At 38.4% G+C, this 19,175-nt stretch overlaps 1 protein-coding gene across 3 annotated transcripts; it reads right to left on the bottom strand.

Moving 5' to 3' along the window:
• Positions 1-386: 386 nt before the first annotated feature.
• LOC127354473 (uncharacterized) lies at positions 387-18,579 on the bottom strand. 3 transcript variants are annotated; one of them, XM_051384394.1, is made up of 11 exons: positions 18,339-18,579; positions 7,748-7,830; positions 6,088-6,330; positions 5,815-5,923; positions 5,630-5,720; positions 5,127-5,214; positions 4,893-5,032; positions 4,505-4,718; positions 4,114-4,210; positions 3,880-3,952; positions 387-2,884 (listed from the first exon to the last, which is right to left on the bottom strand). In XM_051384394.1, the coding sequence occupies exons 3-11, from the start codon at positions 6,188-6,190 to the stop codon at positions 1,895-1,897; spliced, it is 1,905 nt and encodes a 634-aa protein (XP_051240354.1). In that variant the 5' UTR covers positions 6,191-6,330; positions 7,748-7,830; positions 18,339-18,579; the 3' UTR covers positions 387-1,894. The 3 variants fall into 3 exon arrangements, with proteins under 3 accessions (XP_051240354.1, XP_051240355.1, XP_051240353.1); XM_051384395.1 differs by having other exon boundaries at positions 18,406-18,579; XM_051384393.1 differs by lacking the exon at positions 18,339-18,579 and adding an exon at positions 13,565-14,080.
• Between the last annotated feature and the right edge of the window lie 596 nt (positions 18,580-19,175).

Here is a 19,175-nt window from a genome sequence, read left to right as displayed (position 1 = left end):
ATGGTGGTACTGTTGGGTCTCTGTAATTAATGTTTTAAAGAGTTCGGTCTAGACCTGCTCTATTTGAAAAGTGTCCTGAGATAACTTCTGTTATGAATTGGCGCTATACAAATAAATAAAAATTGAATTGAATTGAAATTGTGTAGCATTTAGGAGGATCTATGGCAGGGATTTAATATAGTATGTATAACTATGTTTTCATTAGTGTATAATCAGCTTTATATAGAAATTATTTAGAATTTTTTATCTTGAAATGAGCCTTTTATTACTACAGACACTGCAATTTGAAAACAGTTATATTCCAATCCTGCCTATGCATCCTCATCAATGTTTCACACTGGACCTTTAAGAAAAAGAAATCCAAGTTTAACTTTAACTGACACAACTTTTTTTTCTTAGAAAAAAGCATTTATTCATTGCATACAGAAAAAACAACAAAACAAGTTACATGGCAAGAGTGGTAATAGTGGTGCACGTTTTGGTTGTTCATCCACTAAAATCTTTAAACATATATTTTTTTTTATTAGATAAGTTCAAGTAACACAGATTTTACGTTGGTGAGCAACTTCTTCATCTTCATAGTCAGTAGTTTTTCAATAAGCTGCCATATGCGTCTGCAGGACACATAGGCTGCGTTTCATTAGTCGTTCAACATGCCCTGGCACTTGCCCTCGGGGGAATCCCCACCGCCATCATAAGTGTCGTTCCAATTGTCTGGAAAACTGACTGATGGTCACTCCGAGGTGGATATCACCTACAATGCATTGCAGTTTACGTCATTGCCGCTATAACACTGAGTAAGGGCAAGTGCGTTTCATTTAAATCCCCTGCTCCTCCCCTGCCCACTTTCCCTCCGAGCTCCAAGGGGCCTCTGTGCGAGGTATGCTGTTACGTCATACCAAGGGCTGAGGGTAAGTGAATGGGGGGAAGTGAAACTACTAATGAAACGCAGCCTAGATAGGGCTTGCAGAGCCGTGAAAAAAAAGTAAAGAAAGTGTGACAAACTCCGTCATGTGACAAATTACCATCCAAACCTGGGATTGTAGCTGGTGTGTGAGAGCCCTGGTAGGTGAGTATTTTGAAGTTGTGGTAAACACAATCAGAACATTGCCTTATATACATATAGACAGCAGGGTTAGGTTAAAGCAGCAGTCCCTTAAAATATCTGTCCCTGTTTCAGAGGACATTAAAATTGGATTTACCAGTGACGCCAAAATAGCAGGGTGGGCTTCAAAACATTTAAAAAGAAATGCTTTGCAAATGCTTAATGAGGTAGAAAATGCTGTTATTAGCCTTTAAGGACAAATACAATTAAGCCAGTTTACTCTAAGTGGTCTAAAATAACACCAAATGGTCAAATCTGAGAAAAGATGAAGTCCACTTCATAGTTAAGCATTGCTTTTGACACCAGATTTAAACCTCTTATTTCACCCTTTAAGCTGAACCCAAGTAGACATTGCCTATACATCATACTGTTATGTAAGTAAGACAATATTTTTTTTTTCCTACATTTCTTTGAATGTTTAAAGTATTAAAAAAAAACAACCAAACACAATAATAATACATGGTAAAAACAAAAGACATAAAAATATAAATTCTAGATATAAATCTCGTGCTTTTTGCTTTTACTTTATAATGTTGTCATTGGTTTTGTTTGTATTTATTTCTACATCATTTAAAGAGAATGCGTACATGTGTAAATATTAGGAATAAATAATTGTGGATATGTGAATACATATAAAATCCAGTGTAGAAAAAAAATAAATTCATTCATTCATTAAAAGTTGCATACTAATGAGAATAAACAACTGACTTAACCGGATCAGTCCTCCTACTAGATTCTATATTGTTCAACATTTTCTGTAGGACCAACTGAAGAGATTTAGGTCTGTTTTTAGCTCTGTTCCTGTCTTACCGGCATATATCCATCACCAGAGGGCTCCATGCACCTGCTAGCTGACATTAGAGCAATCCTTTCCAGTGTATGACTTGGCAGAGGTTGCAGACTCAAACCTGCGCCAGAGAAGTTCAAAGGCAAAGGAGAGAAAGAGGGCAGGGAGCATGCTAATGGGCTGGAAGGAGGAGGAAACAGGAACCTAGTGGTTTCGGTGGACTTATCAACTTCCTCAAGACTCTCCTCCTGACTCTCCTGCTCATTGCCCCCACTGCTAATGCATGAATCTAGGCTGGGGAGCTCGGGGCTGTCAGCCGGCAGCTTCTGGACTTGCTCGTAACCAGAACAAACCTGAATAGACCCTTTGTCAAAAATACCTCTGCTGCCTCCAAACAGCTTTTGAAAATCTTTTGTATTCCCTTCCTCCCTCTCCTCTTTGTCTTCAGGACCCTCATCATGGGAATCGGTTACACTGATGCTATCTACTTCCAGGCTCTCTTGGCTGATCTCTTCGCCACTGCACATGCCTGAATCTAGACTCTGGAGCCTGGAGCGCTCAACCTGGGGCTTCTCAACCTTCTCATAGTCTGAAATTACTGGCATAGGCTCACTGATGTTGCTGCCTTTGCGGAGCAACTGCGTGATTTCCACTTCTTTCCCTCTTAATTCATCCTTGCCCTGTTCTGCATTTTCACCTTCACCTTGATTAACAACTGGTCCATAAGGTGAATCAATGCCACATGGCGCCAGATTCCCCGCTGTGAGCGAGGAGACAGGAGGAGGAGGAGATATATGCGAGTAACTGGGGTTTGAAAAGCTGGAACTGGTCGACTCATTGCTGCTTTCACTTCTCATCTTCTCTAGCAGTGCTGCATCCGGCCTGCTGGGTGAAATAGCATCCACAGTGGAGGTTACTTCTACAGAGATGATTTCCACCGGTTTCAAGAAGGAAGAAAATGATTCACTGGTGAAGTGAGGACCCAACCAATTCTGGAGGGAAAAAAGTCAAAGGCAGAGGAACAAGAAGAGGAATTGAAAAGGTTAGAAAAATACAATAGATAGTTAGGTTGTAAAGCAGCATAAACATCATAAACAAGCTAATACCCAGTGTTTAACGTGTTTGTTCTCTATTCTCTGTTGCTACAGTGACACAAACATTTTGGATCATAAAGGTCAAATGTCTTTTGACTAATGAGTAATTTTTCTCCGTCTGGTTTCACCGCCTACGTGAGTTTTATGTACATCCTACTGTTTTGCGTCATGTTGTGCTCGTCCTTTTTCAATATGCATTGCTATCTTTAAAGCTGCACAAATCAATATTTTTATATTAACCATTATTATTAATTATTAGGTCAATTTAATATGTGTCTTCACTACCAGGCTGGTAGTGATGAACCTGCAGATAGTTATTGCCCAACTCTGCAGTTCCATTTAGCCTTATGGACCCATTTAGCTTTGTTCAGCTAATCGTCTTGGTTTTCTGGCTTGAAATTTTGGTTCAGTCTCTCTGCTTCATTAACGTTGTCTCCAGCTGTAACAGGGTGGTGTCTCGAGGAAAAAAGCTCTGATAAACCAACTGTATGTTAACTGCCCAGCACCAATTGATAGACAGACAGTTGCCGTTAGTGACTTGCTAGAGAGGAAAGTTTCTAAGAAGCTGGTGGAAACCAAAATAGAGAATAACGGTAATTATTGGACTTATATGCGTATGGTGGCCGAGACACAACTCCATGTACTGTAAATGCTAACTATGCTTTGGGTCTACTAATAAGTAAAGTAAATGTTCTGCTAGTTATTCACCATATTAATACACCAATGTTGTGTTGTGCTTGTTCTGCAGTACAGTATAAAACTTTTTATAAAAAGCAAATATTTCAAAACTTAAAATCATTGCAAATGTTGCTACTGTAATTCTTATTAGGATTAGTCTGCAGCAGTCCCCTATTTAAGTTAAGTTATGAAAACAAAGAATAAGATTTTTTTACATTTACATCCTGCAGGAAGGAGTATCTTGGATCTGGTATGGGTGGACCTCTGATTCTCTTTCCTATGTAAATCCTAAAAGACAGAATGACATGATAGTAAAGGGAAAACAAATCTGAAAAAATGTATTGTACTGCTCTTGAACAAAACAAAACCAGAAATTAAAATTTTAAAATTAAAAGTGTCACAAATGTCTTGGAAAAGTAAAAAAGTACGTTGTAGTTGTGTTTGCTTACCAGGTGGTTTTGTCAGTCCTGATGAGTAAGCAAATAAAAAAACACAAGCCCACCACCAGCATGCAGGCAACGATCCCAAAAGGACCCCCGGCAAAGTCTGACCAACACAGAGAACAGAGCATGTCACACTATTGGTAAGCATACTGTATTTATCCCACAGTAAAGTACAAATCTGGCTGGGGATTTTTGTGCAATTATTCTGATACACAATGACAATTAGCAATTAGTTACCCAGATCTAGAGATAGGGTAAAGATATTTCAACAGAACAGAAGGATACATAAAAATATAAAAATAAACTGACCAATGAGTAATTTAAAAACAAAAGCAGGCTTTGCAATGACTGCATTTGTTGTTACACTGAACCACTACTCATATTTGGCTGACTTTACCTGATGGTGGTTTTGCTTTTCCAATTGGCGATACCCATGATGCAGTGGGGCTCCAATCACTCCAGGTTGACCCGTATTTATCATTCCCGACTATCTTCACTCGAATGCGTGCCTCGTACCGCTCATCTTGTATCAGCTGATCTGGATCCAGCTCCGCTTTGCAATCCCACTGACATTGCGTTTCATGGGTTTGTTTTTTTTGCACAGAGGGATCCTGGCGAGGAAGAAACAAATGTGTAAGTTGATGTTCATGTCTGTTTGTTTACTCTTGCTTGTGTTTCCTACAACCACACGCCATGAATTGTACAAATCGTGTAACATTCACTAAAATATACACACACTCATTTTTGCATTCACATACTAACATAGACACAAAATATATACACACGGTCCATGACTGATCCTCTTGTTTCCACTGCAGTTGGGACTTGTAAAGTGATGACCGTAGTACCCCATGCTCGGAAACTTGAGGGATCCAGGAAATAGTGGTAAAGTTGATAGTTGGTTTTGGCCCAGGATTCAGCTTTACTGAAATATCACACACACATAGTTTGTTCTAGGTCAACATGAAAAGCTCACAAGGTAAGTCACAAGAAGGTGATATATTATTCAATGTACTCACTATGACAAGAAGGCATGTAGTAAATGGTGAAACGTTGCTTCCCAGGCTTACAGTCCAGAGTAACGCTCAAGTTGTGAATTGTTTGAAACTGAGAAGATTTTAGAAAAAAATATTGCTCTTATAAACATCCATAAGAAACAAAACAAGACCTAAATTAGTGTAGCAGCTTAGAGTTTTTTGTTTGTTAGTAAACGTAAATGATCCGCCCAGCAGCTACACTCGTAGGATGCTCTGATTAAAAGCCCCAGCTAATAACGTTAAATGTAGATATAAATGCTGTCCAGTGTTTGTCAAAAACCTTAGAACAAATGAGAGTAGTTCAATATATAAGAAGGTAACAGAAATAACTGGAATTCAGGACATTTAGTTGCGTTTAATTATTTTAAATAGTAGAAGAATTGGTCTTCAGATCTAACTCTCATCCTCTTTCTCTATCCAACTCTCCCAAGTCATTCTTCTCTAAATTGATCAGTATTGTTTACTACAGAGCTTCTCAGCCTCACCTTCCACTCTGATTTGAAGATCACAGAGCACTTCTGTAGCGTTGGTCTGGAGACGTCAACAGGCTCCAGTTTACAGGAACCATTGTATTTCCTGAAATAAATTCATTTTAATTAAAAATTTCTGCATTCATAATGTTATTATGACATATCTGTCCAGTTTTTCTTTGTGTAACTGCTGTGCTTACCCCTTCCTTTCGACATATATTGTGCACACAGTGTCTTCATGGTCAAACACATATGAGCTGTCCCACACACAACTGATGTTACGATTGTAGTCGTTGTAGCAGGTGAGATCTGTAAAAAATGAAGATGAGATGAAATGAAAAGGATGAAACCATGTCATTTTAAAGAGCTTTTTTGTTGTGATTAGTCTTGATGAAAGATATTGATTTTAATTATGCTAGACAATATAAAAGTGAATTGTTAGGAGTACAAATATAAAAAAAAAGATCACTAACTTTTATCATTTTCAACTGGGGGGCTGGGACAAAAAAGAGTGACATGAGGCAGAGCAAGAAGAACAAACAGAAGAGAAAGAGGGGTTTTCTCTTTTCTCTCCATTTATGGCATAATCCCTCTTCTTTTTCAGGGAGATCGCAAACCACCTAGATGGTTGGTTATCAATGACTCGGAGATGTGGGGATTTGATGGATTGTTCTTCGGATTGGTCTGTGACTCACTGCTTCCTCCTTATTCTCATTCTGTGAAGATGAAAAGATACAACTACTGACAAGAAGTGACAGAGGGATGACGAAGGCTACTGTATATTCCTCTTCTGCTTTATTTTGTGGCATTTGTCAGAGTTTATTTCTGCGTAAACATACACAAATACATCAAGAAACCGCTGTGACACCAACAGATGATTGAAAAAGCAGAAATAGGTATGTTTCCGATTCTGCCTCCATTTGTTTGCTCTGGTTCCACTTACACAGATAACCCTACCAATATGCAGTTTAGGTTTAAGCATTCCTCTTCACAAAATATTTTTAAAATAACTCAACAACAGACAAATATGATAAAAGATTAAAGCGCTCCAGGCTCTAAAAATCTGAATTTACAATCACCAGAATAAATATGCAAAGTATTCAGTTAAAAAAAAACGTTGCCATGTTACCACAACTTGTTGTGACAGTTGTGACAGCTGCTGGGATAAAACTATTTTTATACTGCTTTGTTCTACATCTTGGGACTTTGTATGGCCTTTGAATGGAAATCCTCTGTTAACCATGGCTTCAAAGGTCAGGATCAGCACCACACTTAATTTCATCCTTTTAGTTGTATACAATGAAATAATGAGATAAATCATATATGATTTATCTTAAAAGTTGAAAACAGCACCCCCCTCACTAAGTCCTGCTCAACAGCACTTGAAGCCACTATGTTTAGAATTGAAGAATAACTAAACGCCAGGCTGAAAAAGCAGTAGCTGCCCGCTCTGGTTAAATCTTTCCGACCTGTTTCACCTCTGACCACCAGCATCGCAAATTGTTGCAAGGTCACTGGAAGTCAGCAAAGACAAGAAGTTATATATATATACATATATATATACTCTCGAACAAATCTCTCAAACCGGTTTGGTGATGTAGCCTTGGCTGAATGAAAAATAGGAAAAGTGGCTATAAGCTAGTTTGTAGATCTCTGAACAGGTGTATAGACTATGTGATCATAGCATTTTTTGTTGATGTTGTTGATTGAATTATTTTTTGCGATATCATCACTGGGGGATGCCAAAATTGGACATTGGACAATTTCTGCTCCAGTGGCTAATGAAGATGATCAGAATTTCGTGCCAAAGCATTAACTTTGTACCAACACATGAATAATCATGCAGTCAATAAACCACAGCCTGTTTCATTAGATGTGGGTGTAGAGCCCTGCAAACCAAATGACTTCGGGTGAAACTGAGCAACCCTTCGATAAAACATTTTCAATAATGTGCTTCATAGACATACAGTCATCATACCAGTTTTTCATAAAAAAAAAATAGCCAAAATACCATTTAGCAGAGCAGGTCCCACATCCTCTCTAACCCCCTGATCACACCTAACAGTGTGCGACATGCCACTTAATACATGTTAGACACAGACTTAGAATTAAGCATGAAAAATATTAACTTACCTGGTGGTGAAGCTCCTTAGGATCGACTTCAAAACGCTTGTTTCATTTCTTTTGATGCCAGAACATCATAGTAAAAACGCCCCCTGTAAAACAGAAAAAATAGAAGATAACATCTCCTTGAAGGTCAATACTAAGAAATGTATCACAAATCAGGTCTTATTGGTTTGAATCCACCCCCACTCCTGAACAAAAAAACCTCTGAATGCAGTCATTTGCACCTCTGTTTTTGTGGTGAACAGAGTTTCCTCTTGTTTTTTCCTTCGACTAATAAATAGGTGCATATTCTAATGGCAGTACTTGTTACGTACCTGTTTCCATAGTAGCTGATTTAAAAAACTCTAATCGACAGCACGGTCCTAACACAGTTGAATACTGGCCACTTCACAGCTGATGCTACAGTTTTTAACCCCTGTATAAGTTAATTGTTTACCATTTACTTCCCTGCAGCCATAACTCAAATTTGATGTGTTTCTTCTTTTTTTTCCAACAGTCAGTTCATATATAACAGTTGCTGCTTTTGCATGTGAACTACACTGACATTTAAGCTCTGTCAAAAACAGGATGAAAAATAAATAATGTGTTTCTCACAGGTACGACTTGCGAAATGTGGTTATTTTAGCCCACGGCAAACCAACCCACAAACACCCACAGCTCCACATACAAAGACTGACTTTCACTTTTCACAATAACAGTACAATATCTTTAAAATGACTTTTGAGATATATTTCCATTAAAGCAAACTTTTTTACAGTCCACACTCAACATATATATATAAATGTTCTTTTTCCATTGCGGTGCACAGGGGAAAGGCACAAGCTCTTGCTGATACCTAGGTCACCTGTTTGTGGTTTGTTAAAAAGGTCAGAGCTTATTTTCTGAGAACCCAATGTTCCGTTATTCTGACAGGTGGGTTTCCTGCTAACAAAACTTCATTTTCTCAAAACTTTGCTAATCAGACTGCAAGTCATGTTTTCAGTAATCATAATCATTAACTCCTCATCAGTGAGGTAGTCAAAAAGAAAACATGTTCTCACTTGTTGTAAAAGGTGTGAAAAAGGGAAGCAAAATGAGATCCTCTTAAAACACTCTTTTAGCTGCTTCTGCTTATAAAGGGTCAAAAGGTTTCAACCCAGTATAGATCAAATCCATCCTATTATATGGTTATAGATACCAAAGCCAATATGAAGAGGATTGAAACATTCCTCAATGGGTGCTTGAGAAGGCAATGTGGCATCTTGTAGCCTAACAAGATAACAACCCTAAAAATTGTACAGAAAAAGCAAAGATATCTTCTCTGAAATGAGACAGAGGAAGCTGCAGCATGGCCACATGTTTCAAATGAAAGCAGATCACATACCAAAGGTTGCATTCCGATGAGCACTATGAGGCAAGCTAGCTAAGATAATTTTATTTCTAGTATATAGTTATTTTTGGTGTGTTTTTCTATAGTGTTTTTTTTGCCTCCATAACTCTTTGTAGAAAGAAAAAGGCCATGATACATATATAGGGGTTTATTTAATTACACTTTGTCTATTTGTGTTTGTAGATTTTCAAATTCAACAGTGAGATAATGCCTCATTTGCATATTAGTAATCAAATGGGGAAGTTTCATGATATGTATTATTTTTTTACCCTATTTACCTGCAGTGTCTTGCCATGATTGAAAGCTAGGTAAGGTATAGTGAGAAGAAAGCATCAAGCTTAAGTATTGCTGCCATGGTTAACCACAGTTTAACATACCTTATAGACCGATACAACAACAGTGGTTAAACTGTTGACCGGAGCTTTTTTGATATTTCTTGTTATACAGTTTTAATTTGATACCTCTCTGTGATTTAAAAATTAGTTATCATGGCCACAGCCATATCTGTGTATTTTCACCTTCCCTGTGTTTCCAGCGCTACCCTGTCTGTCTGTCTCTGTGTATGTTTGTATGTTTGTAGTAGTGGTCTCGCTTCCAGGCTCAGGGCTCTGCTCCTCTGCAAACCCGTTTGCCATATATCATCACTACTTCCAGTCAGCTTACCTGCCTCGCATCAGTGTGCACTACTTCAGTCCCAGCTCTACACTGTACTTTACCTCAGTGGCCGAACTTTAAAAGATTACTCTCATGATTTAGCTTCCTTGTGTTTGTCCTCCAGGATCATCACTCACCTGCCAGTTTTCCTGCAACCCCTACATTCATGCTCATGCCAGCCAGACTACTCTATCACCGTCATCAACCTCTGCTGCCATCAGATCTTCCATCCCTATCTGTGTTCTGCTCCTAGGTCCACATTTGATCGGAAACATACCATGCGTATTTTCCACAGCAATGGCATGACGTGGAATAAAAATCTGTGTAATTCTCTGTAAGTTTTTGTTAGAACTGATGGTAAAATGTGGCGACAGAAGATGATAATGATTCCAGATATAGCTTTTATCTCAAAACATGTGCAATCATCAAATTCATCATAAAGGACATTCTTTCAGTTAAACCAATTAGATTTTGCTACAGCCTCTGGGAGTCAGTCACCTCGTTGCTGTCAAACTTTAAAGCTGTCTCTCTGTAACTCTCCCTGTCAGCTGTCATGTTACTGTCAGATAGACGCCACCCTCCTCCACCCCATTCACCTCCAGTTCGTATGACAGCCAGGGGTGCTTTTCATTATGCTAACATGTCTCCTTGTTTATCTCACTTGCTTCCATTCTTTGCATCTTTGCTCCTCCCAGCGAAGATGTGTGTGTGTGTGTGTGTGTGTGTGTGAGAGAGAGAGAGAGAGAGAGAGAGAGAGAGGTGTGTGGACGAGATGCGAGGACAGGGGAGTCGAAACTGCTAAATGTGGAATCCTTGCTTCCACAGTGTCCGGAAACAATGCCAGGAACCGTACAGTGTTAATTTAGATATACAAATTGTTTAACATAATAACTTATGGGAAGTGTATAGGTGTTTTTTTTTTTTTTTGCAGCTTGAACTGTACTAAAAATCAAGATATTTTTAGCTCTACTTCCTCAATTTTTACCATTCTTTTCTCTTAACAGGTCTCTCACAAGTCCTACAACTTTATGAAAGTGTAATACCTATTTGCCAGAGCGCCCCTTTAATGCCATTTTAAAGTGTCAGCTCCCTGTTTGTCAAATCAAGCCTGATGTCATGAGACAGTCCACCAACTTCCCCAACTGAAGGTCTGTACTTATCCATAATTTCCCAAGTGAACATTGGAAATTTAAGTGATTCTGTTCAGTTGGCCACATCTCATGATCAGCAACTGATAATGGGAAAGGCCTTGCTAAGGAAACTGTACTTTCTATCACACTCAGTAATCAAGAACTCTTTCAAGTCTGACTTTGTCAGCCACTATCTACAGTCACTTTCTCACCTCTTTCATAGAGAGATGTTTCATTTATATATATATGTCATGTTCTGACATTTGGACTTCCCCTAAACTGCTCCAACTGAAAAGAGCTGACATTCTCTTTCCTTTATCTTTCACTTGTTTTCTCATAAGCACATAAATAACCACAAACTACACACAGAGAAAAAACACACAAAAACCACTTCCTAACCCCCTTCTCTTCCCAGAAAGCTACTGTTGTTTCCAAGTATGCACTTATTTTCTTATCTGATACTGATACTTATACTGATCCAAAGACTAAAGACACAGCTTTTAACTGCAGTATTAACAGGCAGCAAACAAGCTAGCCCCAGTCCTGCTAGCATTTAAATGCATTAATGCTGACCGACACACAATATACAAACATTTCAACTCATTTAAATCTTGTATTTGTGAAATGTGTTTAAGAACAAGTAGAACAATGATTTGGGAAATGTAGGCTCCTCATGAAGTTAGTTGAAGTTTCTTACACTAACTTCATGAGGAGAATCAGTTGATGGTTATTGTACACAAGATGGTCCATTACTGGCCCTCAGGCAAATGCACATTTTGAGTTGAAATGTTGAGGGGCTGCTCTTAACTCAAAAACCCAAAGCCTAACCCTACCTATATGTTAACCAGTCTGCTAACTGCTAATATTGGTTAATGTCATAGCATGATATAAGGCAGCATGACAAGCTGCACATTGTTCAGAAGCACAGAGATTTTCATCCACAGGGCATCCCATTGGTTATACCTTTCATTGTTAATCCTTTCTACAACTTCAAAAGACTCAGTGACAACAATACCAAGTTTGGATGCCACAGTGTCACATAACAGGGGGCTTAGGGCATCGCTTTGTACCAAAGTGGTGACCTCTGTGGTTGGCAAATGAAGCCAACATGGCCAACGTACCAAAAACTGCAATTCCTTGAATAGGCTGACATCAGAAGTGAGTCAACCTCCACAAGGGCCCAAATACATACACGTTTACATGCCTAGTACAAAATACAGTTTTGGTCTCTATAGCTAAATACCCTGTTCTTCACAACTGTAGGGGGGTTCACCATTTTAAAGGGTATATTAAGGCTTAAAGTTATGCATAATTTAGGGTATGGTCACTTTGAGTGACAGGTGGATGCGTCACAAGCAGCTGGCTAAATGATAAGGCCTATTTGGCCCACCTCAGTAACACCAACACTCCACATTTTTGGATTAGCCGGGAGCCGGGACTGAGCCAACTTTTGCCAGAACGCAACAAAATGTCATCTGGAAAGCTGCTGTGGTGGCCAATTAAATACATGAAAATGCACTTTTTAAAGTAATAAAGTATTTATACTGGTTACCTTGTGATCTTTTGCAGTCAATGATAAAATAATTGCAGCTGTGAGAATTTTCTATAATAAAATCCTCTTTCAGAGTATGTAAACCTCTGTGCAGTATTTTGGCACCTGATAAGCATAGCAACTCATATTTATTTATCAAACTGGAGTTGTTGGATCATATTTTGTGTCGAACCAGTACCTGAAGCAACATGCTGTCACAAACCCGCTTAGCTGTTGACAGTTGGGTTAGCTGAGGTTGCATGCAGGTACATTTGACTATTTTTTGACAGGTAAACAACAGTGCAGGGGTGTGATATTCATATTCCCTTACATTGTCACTCCATCCCACCTGTTCTAAAGAGCAAAGGTAAGACAGGATGCCTGTGGGTGGAAACGGGCCTCATTTAACTTATTCATCAAAAAGAGCTGAGCATGGCACTAGCACTGCTAGTTTTAAATTGTTTGGAATCCAAAGATTTTGTGAGATGCTGAGAGGAGCACATTAAAACCCGAAACCCAGCAGACATATTCAAATGAAACATAAAGCTTCAACTGAAAGAACGTAGGGTGATGGTGGGAGAAATTAACATGACTTGCAGCAGCAGCATGTAGCATGTGGGAGTAAGCAGCATGACCTGAAACACCTTTTCCTCTAGGTCAAAATTTACATTTTTCCAATACTTTGGTTGGTAACATCAGAATTTTAGCATGTTGACATTCACATTAAGTCTCACAAAACCACTAGTTTTGCTGTAGAGTCCTTAAGCAAAAGAGTATGTTAAATTTAACACCCCATTAAGAGTTTCTCTCTCTCTCTCTCTCTCTCTCTCTTGCCTCACTGCCCCACACTGTTTGCTTCTAAATGGTCTTTTATTAAGATTTGGCTGAAATGCTTCCACAATGACAAAATGTTATCAGATATAGTAGAGGTTGCGGTTTCTTCATCCTTAGCGGCCATCATAGCATCACTGTCAGTTTACAAGCATTTATCACCAAAAACAATTACCAAACCTAACTCACTTTATCGTCTCTATCTGCTAAAGCGTAATTTCCTGTCACTCATTCATTCATGACACTAAAAAATAAGTTTGATATACATCAGAAAATACCTCTTAAAGTCAATTTATACAAGAACTTACCCGTCCAGTGTCATTCTGTGGAGATCTCTTGCCTTACATGACGGTCTTCACATACATTCTGAATGACTGATCAGTTGTTTCTTTAACTGTATACTAATTCAGAAAACTTTCATCAGTATGTGCTCTCAACCTCTGACGTACAGGAAAGTTGAACTGAGCTGTGGTTACAATGTGGTTTCCCTGCCGGTATTTGGGTGAAATGCTATCCCTGTCAAAGAAGTGAAGAAGTGGAAATCCCTTTTCAGGGTTTGTGCTCTCTCTCCCTCTCTCTCTCTGTCTCTCTGTCTCTCTCCCTCTCCGTGTCTCTCTCTCTCTCTTTCTCTCTCTCTCTCTCTAGCTTTGGCATGCTTTGTTGCTTGTTTCCGTTCCCCTTTTTATTGCTGTTTGTGTCACTTTAGCACTTCGGTTAAAGGCACACTGGGTAGTTTTTGGTATTTGTTGCCTCTTAAAAATGTCTTTCTGTTACCATCACATGTGGGGAGAAGTAACAGCAGTGTGTGCTTTCCCAAACTACACATTAAAATTCCCAAATACCCTAACCAGGTCTTAATACAAACTTAAAGACCCTTAATTTCATGCCTCCATTCCCTTACTTTGGCAACTTAAAGCCCCCCCCAAAAAAGAATAAATATGTTTTTCTTCTTGTTTCTTATTTGGATGTTTAAGCTTCACCGTGCATGTGCAGAGTTTGACACTAGAAGGATTTTTTCACATTCACCGATGAAAATGGAAAGTTTCTCTGTGGTCATCGAAAGTCTTTTTTTAAGGGGTGGGCCTATGAGCATGATTTGTTACGTCACAAATAGTTTGTAAGTCATTCCTGGTCCAGGATGCAACTTGTATAAGCGTGATGTTGAAACTTGAAGCCACCAGTGCACATACACTGAGAATGGACTTTTCAGTGAAGTAGGACAAAGCTTGTGTCCAGCATTAGAAATGAACAAAATGTACCTGTTCATAGATCAGATTTTTAAGGATCTCAATCAGGAAATTCTACTTTTTTCTGTGGAAAGAAGATACACATTATGTCTTAACACATGCCTGGAGAAACTGCGAAAACTGCCAAAGTCAAAGGTGGAAAAAAGGAAATTGATGCTAAGGCTGGAGCTGTAAAAAAAAATGTGTAAGGCAATACTAAGTCAGGCATGAAAACGGGTCAGGGGTGAAAAAGGTGAGAAGGATATTACCCCCCGGACCCCATAGAAAATTTTGAATATTCCATATTTTAAAGCATCAATCTGATGCATTTTGAAATGCGTTTTTGGCCAACCTGGGGAGAGCTGGAGAAACTTAACTTCAGCCATGAGTCAAAAATATTATGGCCTCCTTACTAAGTATTATGCAAACCATTGTCAGCCAGCCTGTCACTGGGTCTAACATTTACAGTATATGAGGAACAATGTGGCTTAATGCATAACCCCCACAAGAGATGGTGGACATGCTGTAACTTAACTTGTCTACTCTTCCATCATGATTGACAGCCAATACAATGTTATGTAATTCAGATTTTAATACATTTTATTATTTCTTTTTTGACCGTTAGCTATAGAAGCGAGCAGCTTTAGTAACAATATCTACCTAATATTAGGTTAACGTTAACGGTAGCATTGGCAAATAAAGTTCCACTCTGGTTGAACTGTTGCAGTTCCACTCTGGTTCCATATGAGGGCGCTCACAGGATGAGTGCAGAATGAATGGAGGTCTATGGAGCTATACCCTCAAAATCCACTTTTCTCAGGATATCATTTTTTATCTAGTAATTTGAATGTTACATTCGAAAGGGGATGCAAAGAAATTACACATTGCTGGGTGTTAGATTTTTTTAGAGTCACTTATTTGCTTTAAAAAGTCTTTTAAAATGTCAATGACGTCATACACATCGTACCGCTTTACGGCAAGCCTGACACAGGTTAGGCTCTCCCTGTCAATACACGTGCTGGAAAGAGTTTTTGTTTTGCTGTTTTAAACACCACGCCGAAATATTCATATTCCCGCTTCGGATGCCACGATGCCATCAAGCGGGATCTCTGGTCGTAATCAGTCCTTCACTGACCAATCAGCGTTCATTAGCAGAATGCTAGCGTGTTATGGGCAACAACAACTCAACCTGTAAGAAATCGAAAGGACATAAGTACTCGTTCATTCATTTTTCAACCTATAACCCATATTGAACTTGTAAAAACTACAATCAGATTTCTCAACGACAATCAGGTGAAAGAGACGAATTTAGCCGTCTAGCTCAATAGACTCCCATTCCTTTTGCACTCATGGGCGATCGCCCCCAACCATCGCTGAGGGTACTGCAGGTGGTCCATGGAAAAGCTAATAAAATATCAAATAATATTTTTTTTAACCTTCATTTGAATAAATGTGATAATAGCTTTCCCCTTGAACTAAGCCTACTAGGCTTATAGGGCCTACTTTGAACTTCTCTTTTTTTTCTTTCTCTGTCTCTCTCTCCTCCTCCCCCTCTCTCTCTCGCTCTCAGGCAGACAGACAGAGAATGTTCTTATTACTGTAACGTTATAGATTTAATAATACTACATTGTTAAGAAAATAAATTGTTCAAATGAACCTGATTATGCCATAGGGCGCTGGAGTGAATAAATAAAATATGTGGCAGCTGTTGTTTGCAGTAAACTTTCTTTTAACATGTCTGTTGTATTGGAAAGTTTTGCCCTTTTACGAGTATGCGTCAATTTATATTCATTTCTATACTAACCAAGATGGTGGATTCCTAAAGAAACGCAAGCACCCGCCCCATATCTAAATTAGCTATGTACAGTGACTCGAAGAGCTGTAAACAGCGTTGTAAGGCTGCGTGTACAAAACCGCTTGGAGCTCCAGTGGAAGTTTTATTTCACGACGAGAATTCTCGGTCTAACCGGAGTGAGTGGCCCGGAAATAGGGCACCCACCAGCCCAGCACCAAACTCTGAGCATGGTAAACAAAATCCATTTTTTCAGGCAGTAAAAGCTCCTGTTAAGAACCAACCCAGATTTTGTTCAAATCTAAACACATATGGCTACTGAAAAATGTAAGGTTCATTTATCAAATGTTATTTTGAAGTATTAAAAAACATCTTTGTTTTAGAATTTTCGAACGAAAGGGGCGGATATTGGTGTTTTTACGATACTGATGCGATGACCAGCTATAGTTTTAGTGCTAGTAGGCCTATTAAGAGCGGATTACTTCAGGTAGGACTGTGTGTAGACATTTTATTATGTGGATTATGAGGTGGTCCGCGAAAATTCTTGATTACAAATAGTGGTCCACACACAAAAAGTTTGAAAACCCCTGACGTAGGTCACCTATTTTGGTTTCAAACGGCGAATTTTGCCGAAAGGTGAGTGATTTTCATGTACGTAAATAGCCCACTTTTATAAATGTTAGAATTTTAACAGATGGACGCCTTCCTCTGCCACGGCTCACCCAGAGCACACACATGGGGAATTTTGTACTAAAGAAGCAAAACAGACTTGAAACTCAGACTGCTGAAGCATCATATTAGGTTCAGCTGAACACTAGAATGTATTCTTGCACAGAACAAAGATTGTGCTAGGAAAGAATCACTTCATGGCTAGTATGGAGAGGAATGACTAAGCAGCCAATAAGTCATTCAACAAACATAAGGGGAGTTATCACACAGTCCAAGCTTTTTTTAGGGGCAGAGGACTTAAATACCTTATATTAAGTATATTGAGTATCCTTAAATCAAGGTCTAAGTGATTGTTAATAGAAGATTCCTTATTGCAGAAACTCTAGTTTGTCCTGAAGGTCTAGATGTAGAATTCGATTTGTTTTACTTTGGCGCTCCCCAGTGGTACAGTCATAGCAATGCACACTACGAAAACATTTTAAAGTTACATTGCAAAACCAGCAGTTCCAGCGAATCAGTCGACAACAAAAACATGTTACTGTTATACAGACTGACGATTATCAGCTGCCATTTGTTTAACAGAGTCAATTGAATCACTCCTTTCAGCTGCAGGTTACATGTTTATCGTGAGGAGCTTCTCTGTATGACGTCACGTCGAACATTTAACTTCAGCTTTTTGTAAACCATCATGCACAAATGAAACTTCTGTTTTGCAACAGTGACTCTCACATCTCTGTTTCTGTGCAGTGGCACATTCTGGCACTGTTACATAATAGCCATTATGATCTTTGCATGTTTGTAGTCCAATAGTGTTCATGAATGTGTAAAATACTCCACAATGCCCTAATTCATATTCAGTTTGACCTCATTTCTAAACAGAAAACGTCAGCAAACCATTTGTCCGTCAGGTAGGACAACAATTAACACTGTCAATAACAAACAGACGACAACTAATGTAAACCAAATACCACCTACATAAATTTGTTTTTGTGAGAGACCAATCATACATCAAAAGCACCATTTTACAAACGTTAACATTTTCATAAACCAACACCTCAAAGGCTAAGATAGGATTATAACAGACACTTATACTGTACTGTATAACAATGGTTTGATGTTTTGCTGCCCTCTATGTTTGGATGGAAATATCTGGTTTTTAACAAGGTCTATTTTTACCAGTTGAAATCCAGACATTAAATAAGTTTGTTGCTAGAAAATGGGAACACCTTCATATGTTGCTTCATACATTATTCAATTATTCTTATTAGAATACACATTACTGTTGTCTAAAAGTCTTGACATAAGACAGAGGCAAACTTCAATTATGTTGTTTTAAATATTTTAGATATGAGAAAAACATATTTAAAACAAGAAGAGACATTTTTGGTAGCTTACCGCCACTGGACCTTATGTTCACAGCAAGATAACAGAAATCCTTCCTTTATCAGATCAACACACTCACCAGTTAGGGCCAGGACGACACAGCTACTCCCTCATAAATGACATTTACTCAACAGACCATTCAACAAGAAGAGGAACAAAGCACTTTTGGGATGTCACTTCCCATTTTAGGTGTCAAGTCACTGTATTTTAACAAGTAATTTTAGTCATCCTTTGTTGGTTTCTTTTGAAGTCATATTTACAACTCATTTTCCTTAATAACACAGAATGATGTGTTCATATTTACAACATACTGTTGCTCATTGTTTTTGACGCAACGCAAGGCTAATTTTCAAAATTCATTCATGACGCTGTTCACCAATATAAGAAAGAAGACATTTATTTTTATCCTGTTATTATATATATATATATATATATATATATATATATATATATATATATATATGTTTTGGGCTTTTTTATGCCTTTATTTGATAGGACAGGTGAATATTGACAGGAGAAGGGGGTAGAGAGAGAGAAGTGGGGTGACATGCAGCAAAGGGCTGCAGGTCGGAATCGAGGTAAGGACTCATCCTCCATGTGCCTCATTTTAAGGTAACAAAAACAACAATGAAAACGTGGCTATGGATATTATATTCCACTTCTGCCATATTCTACCAATAGATCCCCCTAACCTTATATATATATATATATATATATATATATATATATATATACATATATATTCTTTTTTACATTATATCTTATTCTTTGAAAGGGGGGAGGGCACTGGTGAGGCAGTGTGTGGTGTGTGTATTTGTTTGTGTTTTGTGTTCATTCTATCAAGCTTAA

This window comes from Dicentrarchus labrax, unplaced genomic scaffold (genome assembly GCF_905237075.1).
Source record: "Dicentrarchus labrax unplaced genomic scaffold, dlabrax2021, whole genome shotgun sequence".
In the NCBI taxonomy this organism is placed as follows: Eukaryota; Metazoa; Chordata; class Actinopteri; family Moronidae; genus Dicentrarchus; species Dicentrarchus labrax.
Note: the sequence above shows the minus strand (reverse complement) of the source record. Positions and strands in the feature narration are given on the sequence as shown.